At 55.1% G+C, this 16,622-nt stretch overlaps 1 protein-coding gene across 20 annotated transcripts in view; it reads right to left on the reverse strand.

Moving 5' to 3' along the window:
* The window catches only part of PPP1R12B (protein phosphatase 1 regulatory subunit 12B), a 135,396-nt gene that overhangs the window by 57,870 nt on the left and 60,904 nt on the right, over window positions 1-16,622 (reverse strand). For 14 of the 20 annotated variants that reach the window (XR_012501744.1, XM_074351467.1, XM_074351466.1 and 11 more), the window contains 2 exons: window positions 2,043-2,133; window positions 527-706 (listed from right to left, as the gene is read on the reverse strand). The exons of 1 other annotated variant lie outside the window; for it this stretch is intronic. Coding sequence is in view for 16 of the 19 variants with exons in the window: in XM_074351467.1 (XP_074207568.1) it covers window positions 527-706; window positions 2,043-2,133 (271 nt within the window). In the remaining 3 variants the exon portion in view is untranslated. Of the gene's footprint in view, window positions 1-526; window positions 707-2,042; window positions 2,134-6,330; window positions 6,537-16,622 lie in introns of those variants that run through there. 5 more of the 20 variants (XM_074351483.1, XM_074351486.1, XR_012501745.1 and 2 more) reach the window with 5 other exon arrangements.

The following is a 16,622-nucleotide window of genomic DNA, read 5'->3' on the forward strand; positions in this document are numbered from 1 at the left end:
CATGGGGTTGGGGCGCACGTAAGCTCTTGGGAGAGCAGCACACCGAGCCGTGGAGGCAGCCTGCCCGTGGGCCGGTGCCTGCGGAGCCACCGCACCACTGCGCAAAACGCCAGCAAGTTATTCTCTCGGTGACTCCGCTTCCTCATGTTTAAAAAAGGGACAGGAATGTTTACCTCCAAGGACTGTATTCAGAATTAAACACTTTAACACATTTGACATAGTTCAACAGTGCCTGGCACAAAGCAAACAGCAAACGCTTATGTTTCTATCTGCATTTTATTCTCCAGGACCTCTCCTTCCAGAGCAGAGAGTTAAACTCAGTCACTGAACTCATGTGGTCATTTCACCGTATACTCACGTACCAGACTGTCATGTGTACACTCAAAACTAACACAATGTTACATGCCCACCACATCCCAATAAAACCGGGAAAAAGCAGGAATCAACGCCCGAGGGGAGAAAGAGATCGTACGAGGGTAACGTGGCCACGCAGATGGGCCCAGCAGGGCAGCGCCGAGCGGCTCACCTCTGCGTCCAGACCCCGGCCCCAGGGCTGCGGGCCCTCCGCTGCCTCCTGCTCCTGGGCGCTGTTCTCAAGGCCCCCAGGGACCGTGGGCTTCGGGCCAGGCGGCTCGGGAGCCTGACGCTCTGCCCGCGACTGGCTGAGCGTCCTCTCTGCCTCCTGGAGATCGGTGAGCGTCACGCCCTGGGAAAGCGTCACAAGGTCAGGAGTTGCACCCCGGGAAGAACTGGATGGTGAGCAAGAGTTGCTCGGGAAGACCTAACAGCAGCAAATTCCAACAAAGCCCCCAAGCACACAGGGCCGTTCGGTGTTCCCGCCTGGCCCCTGCTGCACCGAAGGCCGTGGGACTTCACCTCTCCACGGCAGCAGCGGGCTTCTCAGCCCTGTGTGTGCGTCCGGGCCCTCCTCACCCCTCCCTGCCTCCCTGCCCAACAGCTTCGCCTGCGGCTCACCCTCCTCCGTTCCCCACCACCGTCCAGCAGCCTGCCCCCCGCCCCCCGACGACGCTCGGAACACACCCCCTCTGACCACGCCCATCTGTTCTCTGCCTGTGACTTTTACAAAGTGTATCGGACGACTTCTTACTTCAGAGCCTCCCATGGGGATCCTTTCTTTTCTTTTTCTAGTAGCATTATTGAAATAGAACCCACATATCATAAAACCCACACTTCGAAAGTGTACAATGCGCTGTATTTTAGTGTCTTCACACCCCCACCTCACCTCAGGACATTTCATCTCCCCAGAGAGAGACCACACACCCTCAAGTAGCCAGTCCCCACCTCCAGCCTCGCAAACCCTAATCCACCCACTGTCTCCGGGTCTTTGCCCGTCCTGGGCATTTTCGTACAAACGAAGCAGCCAGGTCTCTGCCACTCAGCGGCTTGTCCTCACTGCAGTGTTGGCGTGTGTGGGACTCCCCTCTTACTGCAAAACAGTAACTGCCATGTGGACATGTGACGTTTTGTTTATCCATTCGTTAATCAGTGGAAGTTTGTGGGGTTTTCTGTTAACTGCTTAATTTATTTGCTCTGCTCCACGGCCTGGCCTGGCCCTCCACCAGCCCCACGATGCCCACCTCGCTGCTCCAGCAAGCCTGCAAACTCCACACCTAAGTTTGGTCTACACAGCAAGTCAACGCTGGCCAGAGATGACACTCAGTTTGTGAATAATGCTGTTATAAACATCTGTGTGCATGTCTTTGTACAGACGTGTGCTTCTGTCTTGAGTCGGGTCACACGGCAACTCTACGTTTAACATTCTGAGTTACTGCCAGACGGTTCTCCTTCAGGAATTCTTAGGGTTGGCCCCTTAAGCACAAGTGGAATGATGAGTCTTAGGGAGGCAAGGCAGTAAGCCTGCTCCGAGCCAGGAGGAGCAGAAGTGAGAGTTCACCGGGCTCTGTGTGGTGTGCAGCGTCTGTGCCAGCGCGGCCAAGCTCGCACTGCAGCGGCCGGACTGGGGCACTCGTTCCGTCGTTTTCTAATCGGACCCAGTGGCCTTCAAGCAGGGCCAGGCTCACCTGAGTAGACCTCCGTGTCTGCCGCGCCTGTCGGGAGCGCGCTTTCCGCAAGGACTCGGCTTCTTCATCCCGCACGGGAGTCAGGTACGACCTGCAGGGACGGAGAAGAGGAAGCAGGAGTGGGACTGCTGCATGTGCCTGAGGGCCGAGAGGCGACTCCGCGCTTGAGAATGAAGCGGGCAGTCAACCTGACCGGGGCTGCGGTGAGGGTCACAGAATCCACGGTGCGCTCTGTAACCTGTCACGCAGCACCACGTCACTTCTACCTGTGAAGGAAGAACTTCCTTTCCCCCGTCCCATCCTCGCACTTTTTCTTTCTTTCCTTGTCTTACTGCTCTGGCCAGGGCCTCGGACGTGTGGAAAGGGACTGAGGACGGCAGGCTTCCCGGCTCCGCTCCTGGCCGTGGAGCACGTGGTCGGCACGTCATCCCCGGGAAGCCCCCCGGCTCGAGGACCCTGCAGACCCCGCTCATCAAACTGAAGCAACTCCTTCCCGTCCCTAAGAAAGTGGACTAAGGGGCTGCTGTTATCTGTCTGGTGTCAAATCGTTAGTGTGTGACCTTTATCACGTGCTTTCCTTCCACATATACTGAGACGGTCATTCCCTTCTTTTTTCCGTTAATATGATGAATCACACCGAACCACCTGTGAATGATAGAACAACACTGAATTCTTGGGACAAGCTCACCCTGGCCATGCTGTATCATCTTTTCACACAGGCTTACTTTCCACAGAGAGTCAGTATGACTCACGTCAGCATCTCTCAATCTGTGCTCACGCGGCGGTCGTCCTGTGAGCCCCCATTCTCGCGGTAACCCGGCTGGTCTGAGAACCAGCTACACGGGCAGGGAGGCGCTTTCTCCTGGCGCGCTCTCTGGGAGCAGCCGTGTGAGGCGGGGGTCCTCTCCTCCCTGGGTCACTGGAAGAGCTCACCAGTGAGGCCCGGGGTCAGTGCTCTCCACAGGAAGGTTTTAAATAAGAGACTCAGCTTCTCTAATAGAATTAGGCCTATTCAGAGTTCCTGTTCCGGTAACATTTGTTTTTCAAGGAATTTTATCTATATCTTCACATTTAGTGGCACAAAATTACTCCTATCCTTATATTTTAACTGTCATTTTAATACAAGCACATCTCAGGGCCACCGCAATAAAGTGGATGTTGCAGGAAAGTGAGTCACGTGGCATCTCTGGCTTCCCGGTGTGCGTGAAGGTGATGTTTACACTCCACTGTGGTCGAGTAAGTGTGCACTAGCATTATGCCTAAAAGACAATGTTCGTACTTTCATACTCTTTATTGCTAAAAAATGTTAACCATCGTCTGAGCCTTCAGCGAGGCGTGATCTTTGTGCTGGTGGAGGGTCTCGTCTCGACCTGGACGCTGCTGACTGATCAGGGAAGTGGCTGCTGAAGGGGTGGCGGGGGCGGCTGTGGGAGTTTCTTAAGATAAGAAAGCAGTGAAGTTGGCTGCACTGATGACTTTTCCTTTCACAAACGATTTCTCGGTAGCGTCCGTGTTGTCTGATAGCATTTTTCCCGCAGTAGAACCTCTCTCAAAATTGGAGCCCATCCTCCCAAGCCCTGGGGCTATTGTCTTTGCAACTAAGTTTGTGGGATATTCTAGATCGCTTGTTATCCTTTCAACAGTCTTCACAGCATCTTCACCAGGAGCAGATTCCGTCTCGAGAAGCCACCTTCTCTGCTCACCCACAGGAAGCAGCTCCTCCTCTGTGCCAGTTCAGCCCGAGGTGGCAGCAGTCCAGCCCCGTCTTCAGGCTCCACGTCTCACTCCAGTTCTCGTGCTGTCTCCACCATGGCTGCGGTGACCTCGAACCCTCCAAGCCGTCCATGAGGGTTGGAACCAACTTCCTCCAGACCCTGTTAAGGCTGACATTCTGACCTCTCCCCACAAACCACAAGTGTTCTTCGTGCATCCGGAATGCTGAGTCCTTCCAGAAGGTTTTCAGCGGCCTTTGCCATCGAGGATCACTGTCTCTGGCGGCTGCAGCCTGACGACACGTATTTCTTAAATAATAAGACCGGAGAGCTGAATGATGCCCTGAGCACAGACTGCGGGGTGCAGCGGCAGCCGGTGTGGACACAGCGTGGACCTCAGTCACACCTTGGCTGCACCAGGGCTCGGGGCTGCCAGGTGCCCTGTCAGCGAGCAGCAGCATTTTGAGAGGAGACTTTTTTCTGAGAAGAAGGTCTCTTATTGGGCTGTAAACCGTGCTGCAGGCAGATGTGCTGTCACCCGGGCCTGCTGGTACGCATTTAGGGCACAGGCAGAGCAGACTTGGCATCACTCTCGAGGGCCCTGCGACTTCAGGTGGCAAACAAACCCTGGCTCCACCTGAGAGTCCCCCGCCGCACCAGCCCGACACAACAGCCTGTCCTGGGAGGCCCTGGGCCAGCGTTCACGCCTCCCCCTGGCTGTGGAAGTCCCGACGTTGTCTTCTGCCCACAGAAGGCTGTTCCGCCTACGCTGAAATCTGCTGCACAGCGTGGCCGCCTTTGTGCGCGAACCTGGCTGGATCTTCTGGGGAACCTGCCACCGTGTCTCCGACAACACTGGCTGCCTCACCTGCCCTGATGTTCTGGAGACAGCGACCCCCTTCAGCCTTGTGAACCAGCCTCTGCCAACTTCACACTCTCCTCCCGGCTGTCCTGGGGCTGAGGTGGGGCCTGGCTCTGGATGAGGCTTTAACTAAGGGATGCTGTGGCTGGCTTAATTTTCTACCCAGACACTGAAACTTTCTCCGCACCAGCAATAAGGCTGTTCCACTTTCTTATCATTCGCGTGTTCACTGAAGTAGCACTTACAATTCCCTTTAAGAAGTTTTTCTTTGCATTCACGACACGGCTAACTGGCCCGAGATGCCACCTTCTGGCATATCTTGGCTTTGACGTGCCTTCCTCACCAAACTTACTCATTTCTAGCTTTTGACCTCAAGCTGTGGACGTGTGACTCTTCCTTTCACTTGAGCACTCAGAGGCCACTGTGGGTTATCAGCTGGCCTAACTTCAGTGTTGTCATGTCCCCAGGAACAGGGAGGCCCGGACAGGAGGAGACGGAATGGCTGGTCGGTCAGGTGGTCAGACATGCACATTTACTAAGTGTGGGGTCTTACACAGGTGCGGTTCATGGCACCGCAAAACATTTACAGCAGTAACATCAAAGAACACTGATCACAGACCACCATAACAGATACGGTCATAATGAAAAAGTTTGGAATATTGCGAGAAATGCCAAAACGTGACAGAGACATGAAGTGAGCAAAGGCTGCTGGAAAAAGGAGAGGACAGACTTACTGGATGCAGGGCTGCTACAAACTTTCAATTTGTGAAAACGCAGTGTCTGCGAAGCTCAGCAAAGTGAAGTCGCTGCAATTACCTGCAGCTGCAGCACGGTTCTCAGGGGCTTTTGCTCTGAGGGCCCTTCTACACTTTACCCCTCACTGAGGACCCCAAACAACTGCTTGGGAGGTGCATCTATCACTATCCACCCTACTAGGCATTATAATTGGGAAATTAAACAATATGCATTTACCGATTCATCTTAAAATGACGGCCCTATAACATGTTACTATCAATAACTTACCTTTTATGGAAAATAATTAAATTTTCCAAAATAAAAAATTTAGTAAGAGTGTCATTATTTTACATTTTTGTAAATTACTTTAATGCTGGCTTAACAGAGGCCAGCTGGATTTTCGTATCTGCTTCTGCTTTCAATATGCTGTAATGTATTGTCGTGCAGGATGTGCAGTTGGAAGGGCGGGGGTTTCACAATGGCCTTTTCAGGTAATCACAGATGTTACAGCCCTGGCCCCTCCACTTCCCTGCCAGATGACCTTGGGTGGAATACCCCATGGGTCGTATACAATGCTGACACTAACAGCTGTAGCAGGTGTCAGCAGACGGTGGGAGGATTCTCGTGAAGACTGAATGAAAACCCACGTGGCACCCGTGAGCTCTCGGGTGGCAACACCATGCTCCTGCGATGCTGCTTGCCTCGCCCCGCCAACAGCTCGCACTGGTAATGCGGGAAAGAGAGTCCAACACCCCATCTAACAGGAGTTGCCCTGAGTTACTTTCCTGCAGGTGGATAATTCACTTGGAGGAGGTCTTGACGCCTTTGAAAATACTCTCCATGCAGGTCCAAAGGGCTGAGTAAATAAAACATGGCATAGAAGAGAAAGAAACGCCCACGGAGAGAACGAGGCTGCTCTCCCGAGCGCTGAGAGGGTAAAACGCTCACCTTGCGCCCACCATCAGCGAACTGGGGCTCCCACCCCTAACATCCGCACGGGAGGGAGGAGGGGGCCTCAACTCCAGGCAGGGGGACTAAGCTGGGCCTGTGTGTCGTGGCGCTTGGGGCGCTGGGGCCGTCACCACAGACTACCCGACCGTCATTCCGGGGACGACGTCCTGCGTGCGAGGATACACATGCAGAGTGGTGTGTTTCAGTGATGCCAGAAAGAACTTTAACGCCAGCCTAGAAGCACACGTGGACAGCCACAGGGGAGGGCATGAGTGAGAGCCATAGGCCAAAGACCTTAAGACTTCAAGAAGTCACTGGATCTGATTTCAAGACTTGAGGCAGTAAAATTACTCCTACCTTACAGACGAGCTGAAAGGCCCAAGAGTCACGTGCACCTAGGTCACGGTGCAGCTGGGCCGGACCCAGCGGGGCTGTGACCTGGGCTCCTGCCACCCCTGCAGCCTCTTACCCTCTCCATGACGCAGCCTAATCTCCCACCACCACCTTGTCCGGAGCAACACGTTTCTTGCCTCAAATCTAGTGATATCAGGAGCCGCGGGTAAAGACGTCTCAGAGGAAACTTCTAGCATCCCCTGACGTTCTCCACGTCCTCCACAACCAACACTACTCGCTCCTGGAATCACACCTCGGGGCTCATTGTCCACGTGACCAAAGCCGTGCTGAGCGGGCCGGGCGGGCTCCGGGGCAGGGTCTCCTTGCCAGCTCTAACTGGAAGGGGCGCTCGGGCTGAGGCTCAGCGGGAAGGACGCGCGCCTGGGTCTGGTGTCCACTGTGCCACTAACTGCTTTTGTGACAAGAGAATCATTCAACTTCTGGGACCATAATGTCTTCCCTTCCACAATGAGGGCCGAGTCTGCGGTGTTCAAGCGCCCAGCTAACTTAACACCACAGTAAATCCGTACTCACGCAGGCTCCGGACAAACGGCCTCTAGGTCTGTGCCCCCAGCCGCCTACTCACCGGTCCTGGTCAGACACTCAGTTCCCTGTGTTCACAGGTCACCTCTTCAACACGCCCAGCAGCACCCTGGTGGTGACGCGGAGCTGCCCACACAGCCCAGCATACTGACACGTGGCCCGCGAGACTCGACGCGGCTGGTGTGCTAGAGGAACTAACCCTTAAGTTCACTGAACCTTCATTTAAATCGAAGCAGCCACACGTGGCTACCAGCTCCCGCGCCAGGCAGCACAGCTGGGCCAGCCCCAGAGTCCAGGTCAGAGGCACCACTCCCAGGCCCTGCTCACGTGATGGGGACCGGACAGACCCAGGCTGCCGGCCAGTTCCATCTAAAAGCTATCACTACCCTCACAGATGAAGCCTCATCTCCCCTATGCTTCTCAGAAGCACCGTCTTTGGAGCCGCACTTCTGACATGGTGCCTGTGCTGCACTGGCGGGGCAGGGACCCACTTCCAGACTCACATCGGGCGCCTGCAGAGCTGCTCCCCGCCGCAGCCTCCGCAGGCCCACGTGCCTCCCCCGCCACCCTGCCTCTCCTCTGTTACCTCCCTGCGCTGGCCTGCAGGGCAAGATGACGGTCAAAGGCATCTGGAGATGAACAGCGAGGCAGGTAAGTGGTGGCCGCGAAGACGGCAGGCTGAACACCTGGCCTCCTGGGAAACTGTCCCACAAGCAGAGGCAAAGCCTGTAATCTGCTAAGAAGCTGCTGCTGAGGAGGAGGGGAAGGCAGGCAGGAGAAGGGGGAGGAAGGCCAAATCTTGGGGCTACCAGTTCCCAAAATACGTGCCATTAGCTGCGTTCTTCACACCCTGTACCAACCACCAATCCTCCTCCCCACTTGCAGCAGGGAAGGAGGACACCCCACCAGCCCGCGGCTGTCCCCCTGCTGCATCCATCCCAGGGAGCTGTGAACAACGCCTTGCTGGAAGCCGGGCATAGCCGACCAGCAACTGTCAACATAGGAGAAGAGACAGGAAAGAGAAACACACAGCAGACAGACAGACACAGGGACAGACCTCAGACCTGGGCCGAGTATGTGCATGCACTGGGGTGTGACCTGACTACCATCCACCTGTGTTCAAGTCTCACATGCCACGCCAGCCTCTCTAATTCAACACTGAGACCAGAGCCGAAGTTCAAGCAAGGAACCAAAGCTACAGCTCCACTAACCAGAATGACGCAGAGGGGGCGGGTCTCCCCACTAAACCACGCATTTTCTGACCCCTCTGGACCAGCAATTCTCCACAGGCACATAGAATCATTTGGCCCAAGATTTTAACAGCGCTGGGTCCGCAGAGGTTTGCATATTTTTCCAGTAAAGGGCCACATGGTGGATCCTCGACTTTGCAGGGCTGTCCCATGAGCCTGCTGGAGCACCGGAGGGGCTGGGGTGAGGAGGCCGGGCCAGAAACCGTGCAGCCCACAGAGCCCAAAAGACACACTGTCCGGGCCCTGCGGCTCCCTGCTCCAGACTCCAAGTCACACGGCACCGAACCACGGCTCGGAGAACTCCCTGTTGACGCTGTGCAGACACGGTGAGCCCGGGTTCTCCGCCGGCCTGAGGACGGCGCCTGCTGTCCCGCGCGCTGTGCTTTTGAACGCCGTCCCGCGGAACACATTCCAAATGACGAGACTCGACTCGCGCAGGTGGCTCTACAGTTATGCAGGGTCAGAGCAAGCACTTCGGATGCCCAGAACGGCAGATTCAAGCCCCCACGTGGGGGTGCTTTATTTCACACCCACGGCCGTGTGCCTCCACCCGGGCAACTGTGCCAAACACTCATCGCTGATTATGACACACATCAGGTCCGAGTCAAAGCACCACTGACCTTTTTTTAAACAAGGAAATCCAGGAAAGTCAACACACTAACTATTCATGGAAATAACCCAGTTCTCAAACAAACAGGGACAGCAGTCAGACAGCTTACAGAACACCCACACGACAGAGCACGACCCGGACGCTGTAGGACACCCTGGAGACCACCACAGACACGTCACCTGCCAAATGTTAGTATCTAGACTGTACCAAGAACTTACACCAACTAAAAAAACCCGACCAAACCCAACAGGAAAAAACAATCAACAAAGCATACAATCAAGGAATTTACAAACACAGGAAAACCAAAAAGCCTACAAACATGGGAGAAGAGATTCAGTTTCACTAGTAATCATGAAATACAAGTAAAAACAAGGAGAAACCACTCCATCTTCCCAAGGTTTGCAAAAACAAAAAGCACCGGCATCTCTAAGCGCAAAGTGGGCCGTAAAGAGCTGGAGACCCGCCTGCTGCAGGGCCGGGGTCCCCAGTAAATGTGCACTTGTCCCCACTGCCGACAGCCTCGGCGTCCACTGGGAAACAAACAGCCTCGAGAAACTTGCTCATTTGCACAAGGAAACAGGAGTGAGAATGCACAGCAGCACCGTTAACTACAGGGAAAAGGGAAATGACCTGAGTGTCCACGAGCAGATAAAAACCGAAACCAAACTGCGGGGCACAGCACACAAGGGCCTCGAGTGAGCGTCCCCGTGAGAACGCGGGCTTGGGATGGCCGTGCAGACAGTGAGACGGTCCATGCAGACCATCAGAGCATAACTTATCACACAGGGTGGTGTGCGTGTCCACACATGAAGCAGTGACAACCGACAGTCTCGAGCGATGAGCACGAGTTCAGGACGGAGGCCACCTCTGGGGAGGGGTCGGGGGCGAGGCTGGAGACACCGGCGTAAAGCACGTTTCCCATGTTTTACTTGGAAGGCTGAAGCCAGCACAGCGGGTGCTGGGACGAGACACAGCCGCAGGATGGATACACGGGCTGTTGGCCGTGGCAATAATATTCTAAAAGGCAAGACTGTGCGCGGTTTGATCTCAAGGCAACTATGACACAGAGACACGCAGGGACGCTGCTGGCGGTGAGCGTGCGCATCACCCTTATTTCCTGCCTGAGATTTGCGTGCTACAGAAAATGTGATAAACACCATGGACTCAGACCCCTTGGCTGCCGCCCGCCTGGAACGGGGCTCCCTTGGGGAGAAGGGCCCTGCGAGCAGGAGGAGCCCCAACCCTGGTTTTTAACCTTATTCAACACTAGCCTGTTTTCAACATCCAAACCCAAAATGTCATTTCCTCCCAGGAAAAAAAAAACTATTTATACATAAGGAAACTTTGCTAACACCTTTGGGGATCTCTGGACGTTTCTGAAGCTCAGGTTCAGAAGAGAAGCACCTGCAGGACCCAGTCAGTTACCTCCAGGGGCAAGTAAGTGTGAACAGTGTCTCCTTGAGCCACCCCCACGCAACAGACTCCAACTCCTTGAAGGCTCAGTGGCACTTCTAAAAGTTAGGCTTCCTGAGGAATAATTTACATACAGCACAAGGTGCCCTGAACTACATACAAGTCTAAGAGTTCTGGTAAGTGTGTCACAATCAAGAAACAGAACAGCTCGGAGGGAGGGTGTCGCTCAAGCGGTAGAGCGCGTGCCTAGCATGCACAAGGTCCTGGGTTCAATTCCCGGTACCTCCTCTAAAAATAAACAAATAAGTAAATTTAACCACCGCCCCCCCCCCCAAGGAAATAGAGCAGCTCCATCACCGCCCTCTTGTAGTTAACCTCCCCCAGCCCCCGCCTAAGGGGAACTGTTTTAATTAAAGAAAAAGCTTCAAAACCACCAAAGGAACACATTGACTTTTTCACTCCCAGTGAAAGCAACACATAAGGCAATGATGACCAGGAGACTGGGTGTGAGCCACTGGACGCCACCAAGTACACGCAACGCCTGGCCTCCACCCGCTGCCAGCCTCTCCCGGTCGGGGGAGAGGAGGAGGCAGCCTAGGAGGCCCAAGGTGCCTGCAGGAGAGAAGGGGCTGAACGGGCACCGAGGAGGGTGTGGGGGCTGTCGGGGGGGACAGAGTGCCGGGGCGACCGTGTGTGGAGGGCATGGCTCAGGAAGGCGGCAGCCACACGACCAAAGGCTGCCAGGAGCAAAGCTTTCAAGGCTGCGGCGACACAGGAGCCGGGTCACTGGGGCTGCGGCAGGGTGCCCAAGCGTGTGTGCAGGACAGGTGAGAGGACAGGGGAGGGGACAGGTGGGGGGAGAGGGGAGGGGACGGGCTGGGGGACAGGCACAGGGGATGGGAGGGGACAGGCATAGAGGACAGGGAGGGGACAGGCAGGGGGATGGGGAGGGGACAGACAGGGGATGGGGAGGGGACAGGCAGGGGGACAAGCGGTAGGGAAGGGGATGGGTAGGTGAGGATTCCTATTCAGTAAGAGTGAAGAGGAGGCTCCGAAGGAGTCAGTGAAATTAGTGGACTCTTCAAGAGTCAGGGGGGCGCATGAGTGAGACCGTAGCCCCAGAGGGCAGAGCAGGGCAGGGCTCGGGCGCAGCTATAGAGGACAGGCCGGCGGGGTGCTTGGTCGCAGGGAAGCTGGGCTTCTAGTTCCTCTCCTGTGGTTCACGAGTGCATGCCAGGAGCTCCTGTGAGACCCTGGGCACTTGCTCACGAAGGAGCTAAGTACTTGAAGGGTCCCTGCACTGCTATGCGGTCTGTTACAGGTCACACAAGTGCACAAGGGGTGAACCGCACCCTGTCCCCCTCTGTTCCAGGCTGGAAGACGACGATTTCTTCAGCAGACACAATTAAGGAGCTGTGTCAGCATGACACCCAGGGTTAACCACGAGACCGAGGGCGGGGAGGACTATTTGAGGGCCAAGCAGAAACCGAATCATTCAGGGCCCTGCTGTCAGGCAATGCTGATTTTTTAATACTTCTAAAAACAGAAACACATCTGCCCCTAGCCAGAACACTCCCCAGGGTAAACTTACGCGCAACACAAAACCCTGGAAGAGTCGGGAGACACGCAAGACCACCTCTCGCTGGCTTTTCAAAAGCCCTTATTTCCCACCCAGATTTCAGAGGATGGAAGCTTTCGACTCACTTTGTTTTCAGAAGTGGTTTTCCCCCAAGACAAATACTCATTTCCTAGCTCTGTCTTCTCTTCAAAAAAAAAAACAAAACAAAACAACAAAAAAAACAAGAACAAAACAGACTGAGGGAGCCCACCCACTGTGCCCACGTCTCCAGCGGACGGAAACACCAGCCCAGCGGAGACTGACCCCTTGCTCAGTGGTCAGAGCACGTGGCCTGGTTCTGAAGCCTGGCTTTGCTCTTCGTGGCTGTGACTGTGGGGCACGTTCCAAAATCTACGTGAGTCTTAATTTTCTTATACGTATTAAGAAAATAGTGTTACTCACCTCACAAAGTTAAGAGGACTAAACGCATCTGGATACGGGCATATAATAAGCTTTCCAAATACTAATTCTCGGGCCCAACAAACCTTTCATAAATCTGAAGCCAGCCTGAGCTCTCCCTCCAGGGTCACGCCGCTGCCATAACCGCCCTGCCCACAGCGGGCACTCAGGCTGCCTCGGGCCTCTGGGGGTCCTCGTGCTTTCCTGTGTCTGGTGTCCATGAGCTCGAGGGCACCTCCTAACTCTGCACCGACCCTTGTGCCTGTGGCTCTCACGCGGAGGACTGCTGCCTGACAGACACGCCTGCACCCTCCCCTACACGACTGCAACCCAAGGGGCTCACTGGAAGTGCATCAGCTGACGCCTCTGCTGCCACCTTCTGGACATGGGGCATCACTACACAGGGGCTGATTTTTACGAGAAACTTGTTTTCCCTAAACACTGATGCCACGCTGGCTCCACAGCAGGTTCTGTGGTGGGAAAGAAGCCAGGCAGAAAGACCTTCAGGAAGCTCCCAGTGCAGCGATGTCCGTGACACCAGCCCAAGGACGGAAGAACACTGCAGAGAGAACCCTGGTCTTGGCCAGGGACCAGCCTCGGGCTTGGTCTCAGGAGCTCTTCTCATGTGAACGGGATTCTGTGCAGAGAAGGGACAGAAGGCCACCCACAAAGGTTCAGCACAAACCCCCAGCACATCGGGGAAACACCTGGGCTTTCTACCTGGGTAGGCAGAGCAGCAGCGTGATCACCAGAGACACAAAACAGAGAAGGAGGAGCGGGGAGGTGGGGCCAGGAGGCGGGGGAGGGCAGCACAGCCCTGGGCAGGAAGGACCACCATGGGGGGCAGGGTTTCCCCCAGGCCGACCTGGCGGACTGTGAATTCCGTCTACAGGCATCCACGATCAATCGGCAAACGTCTTGTGTGGACAGGAACACATCAGCTCCCAGATTCAACCTGACTGCACACCGCCTGTAGTCAGCAGGCGCCCATCCTGTTCAAAGGCCATGCGAGGAGCGGTCTACACCCTCACACCTAAACCAGCCTCCCTCTCGTAACTGCCCGAAGTATCTGACAATTTTCTGTTTTACTTACTTACAGTCTATATTATGTAACAGTTAAGATAACAAAGATATAAAGGGTAGACCTCAGCGGCAGAGCGCGTGCTTAGCATGCAGGAGGCTCTGGGTTCGATCGCCAGTGCTTCCATTAAAAACAAAACAAAGAAACACAACCACCACCCGTGCACTTCCAGCCAACTTACGGATAACGTCTCTGGTAACAGCTTCCTCTTAAAAGAGGTGCGCATGCCCGCTTGTTGAAATTCTTGACCGTCCTCCACCGCCCGAACCTCTGGGGTGGGCACCACGGGTCAGTTCATTACGAACATGAAGGAACACCAGAGAAGTTCCAACTGGTTACTCCAAACGCTGTATCTTATTCTTTCCACCCCCACCCACACCACCAAAACCTGCAACCAGCCAGCTTCCTCAAGAACCCCCAGAAGAGAGGTGGCCGGAGGGCAGAGACAAGCACCTGCACGTCAGCACCGCCAAGGAGACACTCAAGCTGCTGCTCCCGGCCTCCAGGCCCAGCACCCCAGGTGCTCTGCGCGGACGCCAGTTGGCCCTCAGACGCTGAGGGTGCTGGTCCCGGGGACAGGAAGGCCAACTGCCTGTGCCTCCAGTTTCCACACGGCCAGGAGCAGCAGGGACTCCGCTGCCAGGTCAAAGCGTTGCAGGTGAGCACGCCCGTCCGCAGCTTTCCCCAAAGCCCAGTTTTCAAACAAACAGGGCCACTGAGCGGGCGCCCTCCCACGTGAACCCGACAGCTCGTTCTGTGAGACTATGCAACTGGCCAACCTTTTCCAACACGGGAAAATCAACTGGTAAGGGGGTGGTGAGGGCACGAAACGTTGGTCCCTCCCACATGTCACCAGTACCCACGGCTCTAAAAAAGAACCTCTTGATCAGGAGATTAGCTGTAAAAGCCTGGCTGACATGGGCTGCGGGCGCAGGTGTGAGGTGACGGTCCTTTCACTCTCCAGTGGCAGGGCCGGGCCAGGACGGCATCCATCCGCTCTGGACGCCCGTTAGAGCCGCAGCTCCAACCTGCGAGGTGGCGTGCTGGGGAACTGGTGACAAACATGCTGTCTCCCGAGATGAAGGGAGTGCGTGTTTAACAACAGAAACGCAGGGAAAGAGAGCCGACTTCTGCGTCCCCGGCGCCTGGTCCGGCCCCTGGTCCCCGCAGTACCTCTCGGCAGGCATCAGGCAGGCACCCAGCCCGCTCAGTGGCCACACTGTACTGGTGTCGGTTTCAAGCTTCACGAGGCAGAACTCGCACCCACTTAGGTGAGTTCAGTGGCTTTCGGTGCATTCAGAACTGGGCGACCAGCGCCACAGTCCATCCTGAAACGTTCCGCTCGCCCCAAGGAAAAAGGCCAAGAGCACGACAGTCACTTCCCACTTGGTGTTTGCTCTTAAATTTTTTTAAGTAAACTTTTTCCTTTAATTATTTATTAATTTTTAAGGGTTTTTTGGGGGGAGGGAATTAGGATTATTTATTTGTTTATTTTTAGAGGAGGTCTTGGGGACGGAACCCTGGGCCTCATGTGTGCTAAGCACGTGCTCTACCACCTAAGCTATACCCTCCCCCCAGTTGGTGTTTAAAATGCAGAACAAGAGCGTCACTCCCACTGGCTACATGGCACAGACTGCACCAGATTTACACCGTCACCACCTGCAAGACACACTGAGCCCCCCACGAAGAAAGAAAAAGCAGCACCAACCACACACTTTCTTCTCACCTTCTTAAAGACTGCAATGTAGTGGTCACCTAGGGGGTCTCTGAGGCCTGTTTAGACCATTTACACCAGCGATGCACAGAACCCGGTGGAAGTAACATGGGCACCGTGACCACATTCACATGTGTGCAGTCACAACCAGCAGTGACGAGACATCCTGACCTCGGGGATCAGGAGACGTGAAAATGTTCTCCCCAGAATCAACACCACCCAACACGTGGAGTGTGCTAGACAAAAAGGAGTCACACAAGCAGCCTGTATGTAGCAGCTAACAGTAACTAATCAGTAACACAGTGACTCATCACGTGAGCGTGCAGGGAGGGCGCGCTGCTATATATAGCTCACAGCTGCCATATACAGCTCATGCTCCTGCGAACGTCGGCCAGGAGGAGGGAGAACTACTCCCGCCAGGAGGGAAGAGCTGGGTGAGACCAGCACCGCCAGCCGAAGCCTTTCAGTTATGGAGAGAAAACGCTGTTTCAGAGAAAAACCAAGCGAGGTGGAAAGGGCCTGCGGAGCCTCATCTTGAGAGCCTTTCTGAGCTGACACCTGCCTTGTCTTTAGCTTGGAGACACAGAGATGCGTCAAAGGACATTAAAAGACCACGACTCAGAGTTTAACGACTTGGTTTAAATTTCTAACATTGCAAAGATGACGCCAAATTAATCTGCGGTCAGCTTCACGTTAGCATCACAACCAAGCTTACGAAGACCCCCAGGGCCTCTAGCAGGTCGAGGTGTGAGACATCCACGCTCAGACAGAGCTGACGCTCCCTGACCAAGCAGAGCAGGTCGCACACGTGCGCCCGGGCCAGACAAATAATTTCAGCTTTTGTAAAGAAAATCTATTCCAACCATTTCTATGAGAAAAGGAAGGGCGCCAATAAGAAGGAAGATGTAAATCTCAGGGCTGGCGCGGGGGGGAGGACAGGGTGAGAGTCAGAGGTGGAACCGCTCGGACCAGAGAGCAGCCACCAAGGACTGTTCACAATGCGCTGCCAGGGAAAACCTGGAGCTCCAGACCAGAGGCCGTGAAGCACTGTGACAGCTGCTGGCTGCCCTGACGCCGCAGTGGGGGCACCTGCCTGCCTGCCTGCCTGCCTGCCTGCCTGCCTGCCAGCCAGCCAGCCAGCCAGCCTGGATAATCGCATGGCCCGCAGTCTCCACAGCGCCCAGGAGGATCCACAAAGGGGTGGCAGTGACTCAACTGCCATGAAGGGAGAGTCGACTGTGTTCCAGGCTACAGACCCAGATGGACCAGCCCCTGAACCAGAACCTTTTCTGAAATCCA

This window comes from Camelus bactrianus, chromosome 23 (assembly GCF_048773025.1).
Source record: "Camelus bactrianus isolate YW-2024 breed Bactrian camel chromosome 23, ASM4877302v1, whole genome shotgun sequence".
Taxonomy (NCBI): domain Eukaryota; kingdom Metazoa; phylum Chordata; class Mammalia; order Artiodactyla; family Camelidae; genus Camelus; species Camelus bactrianus.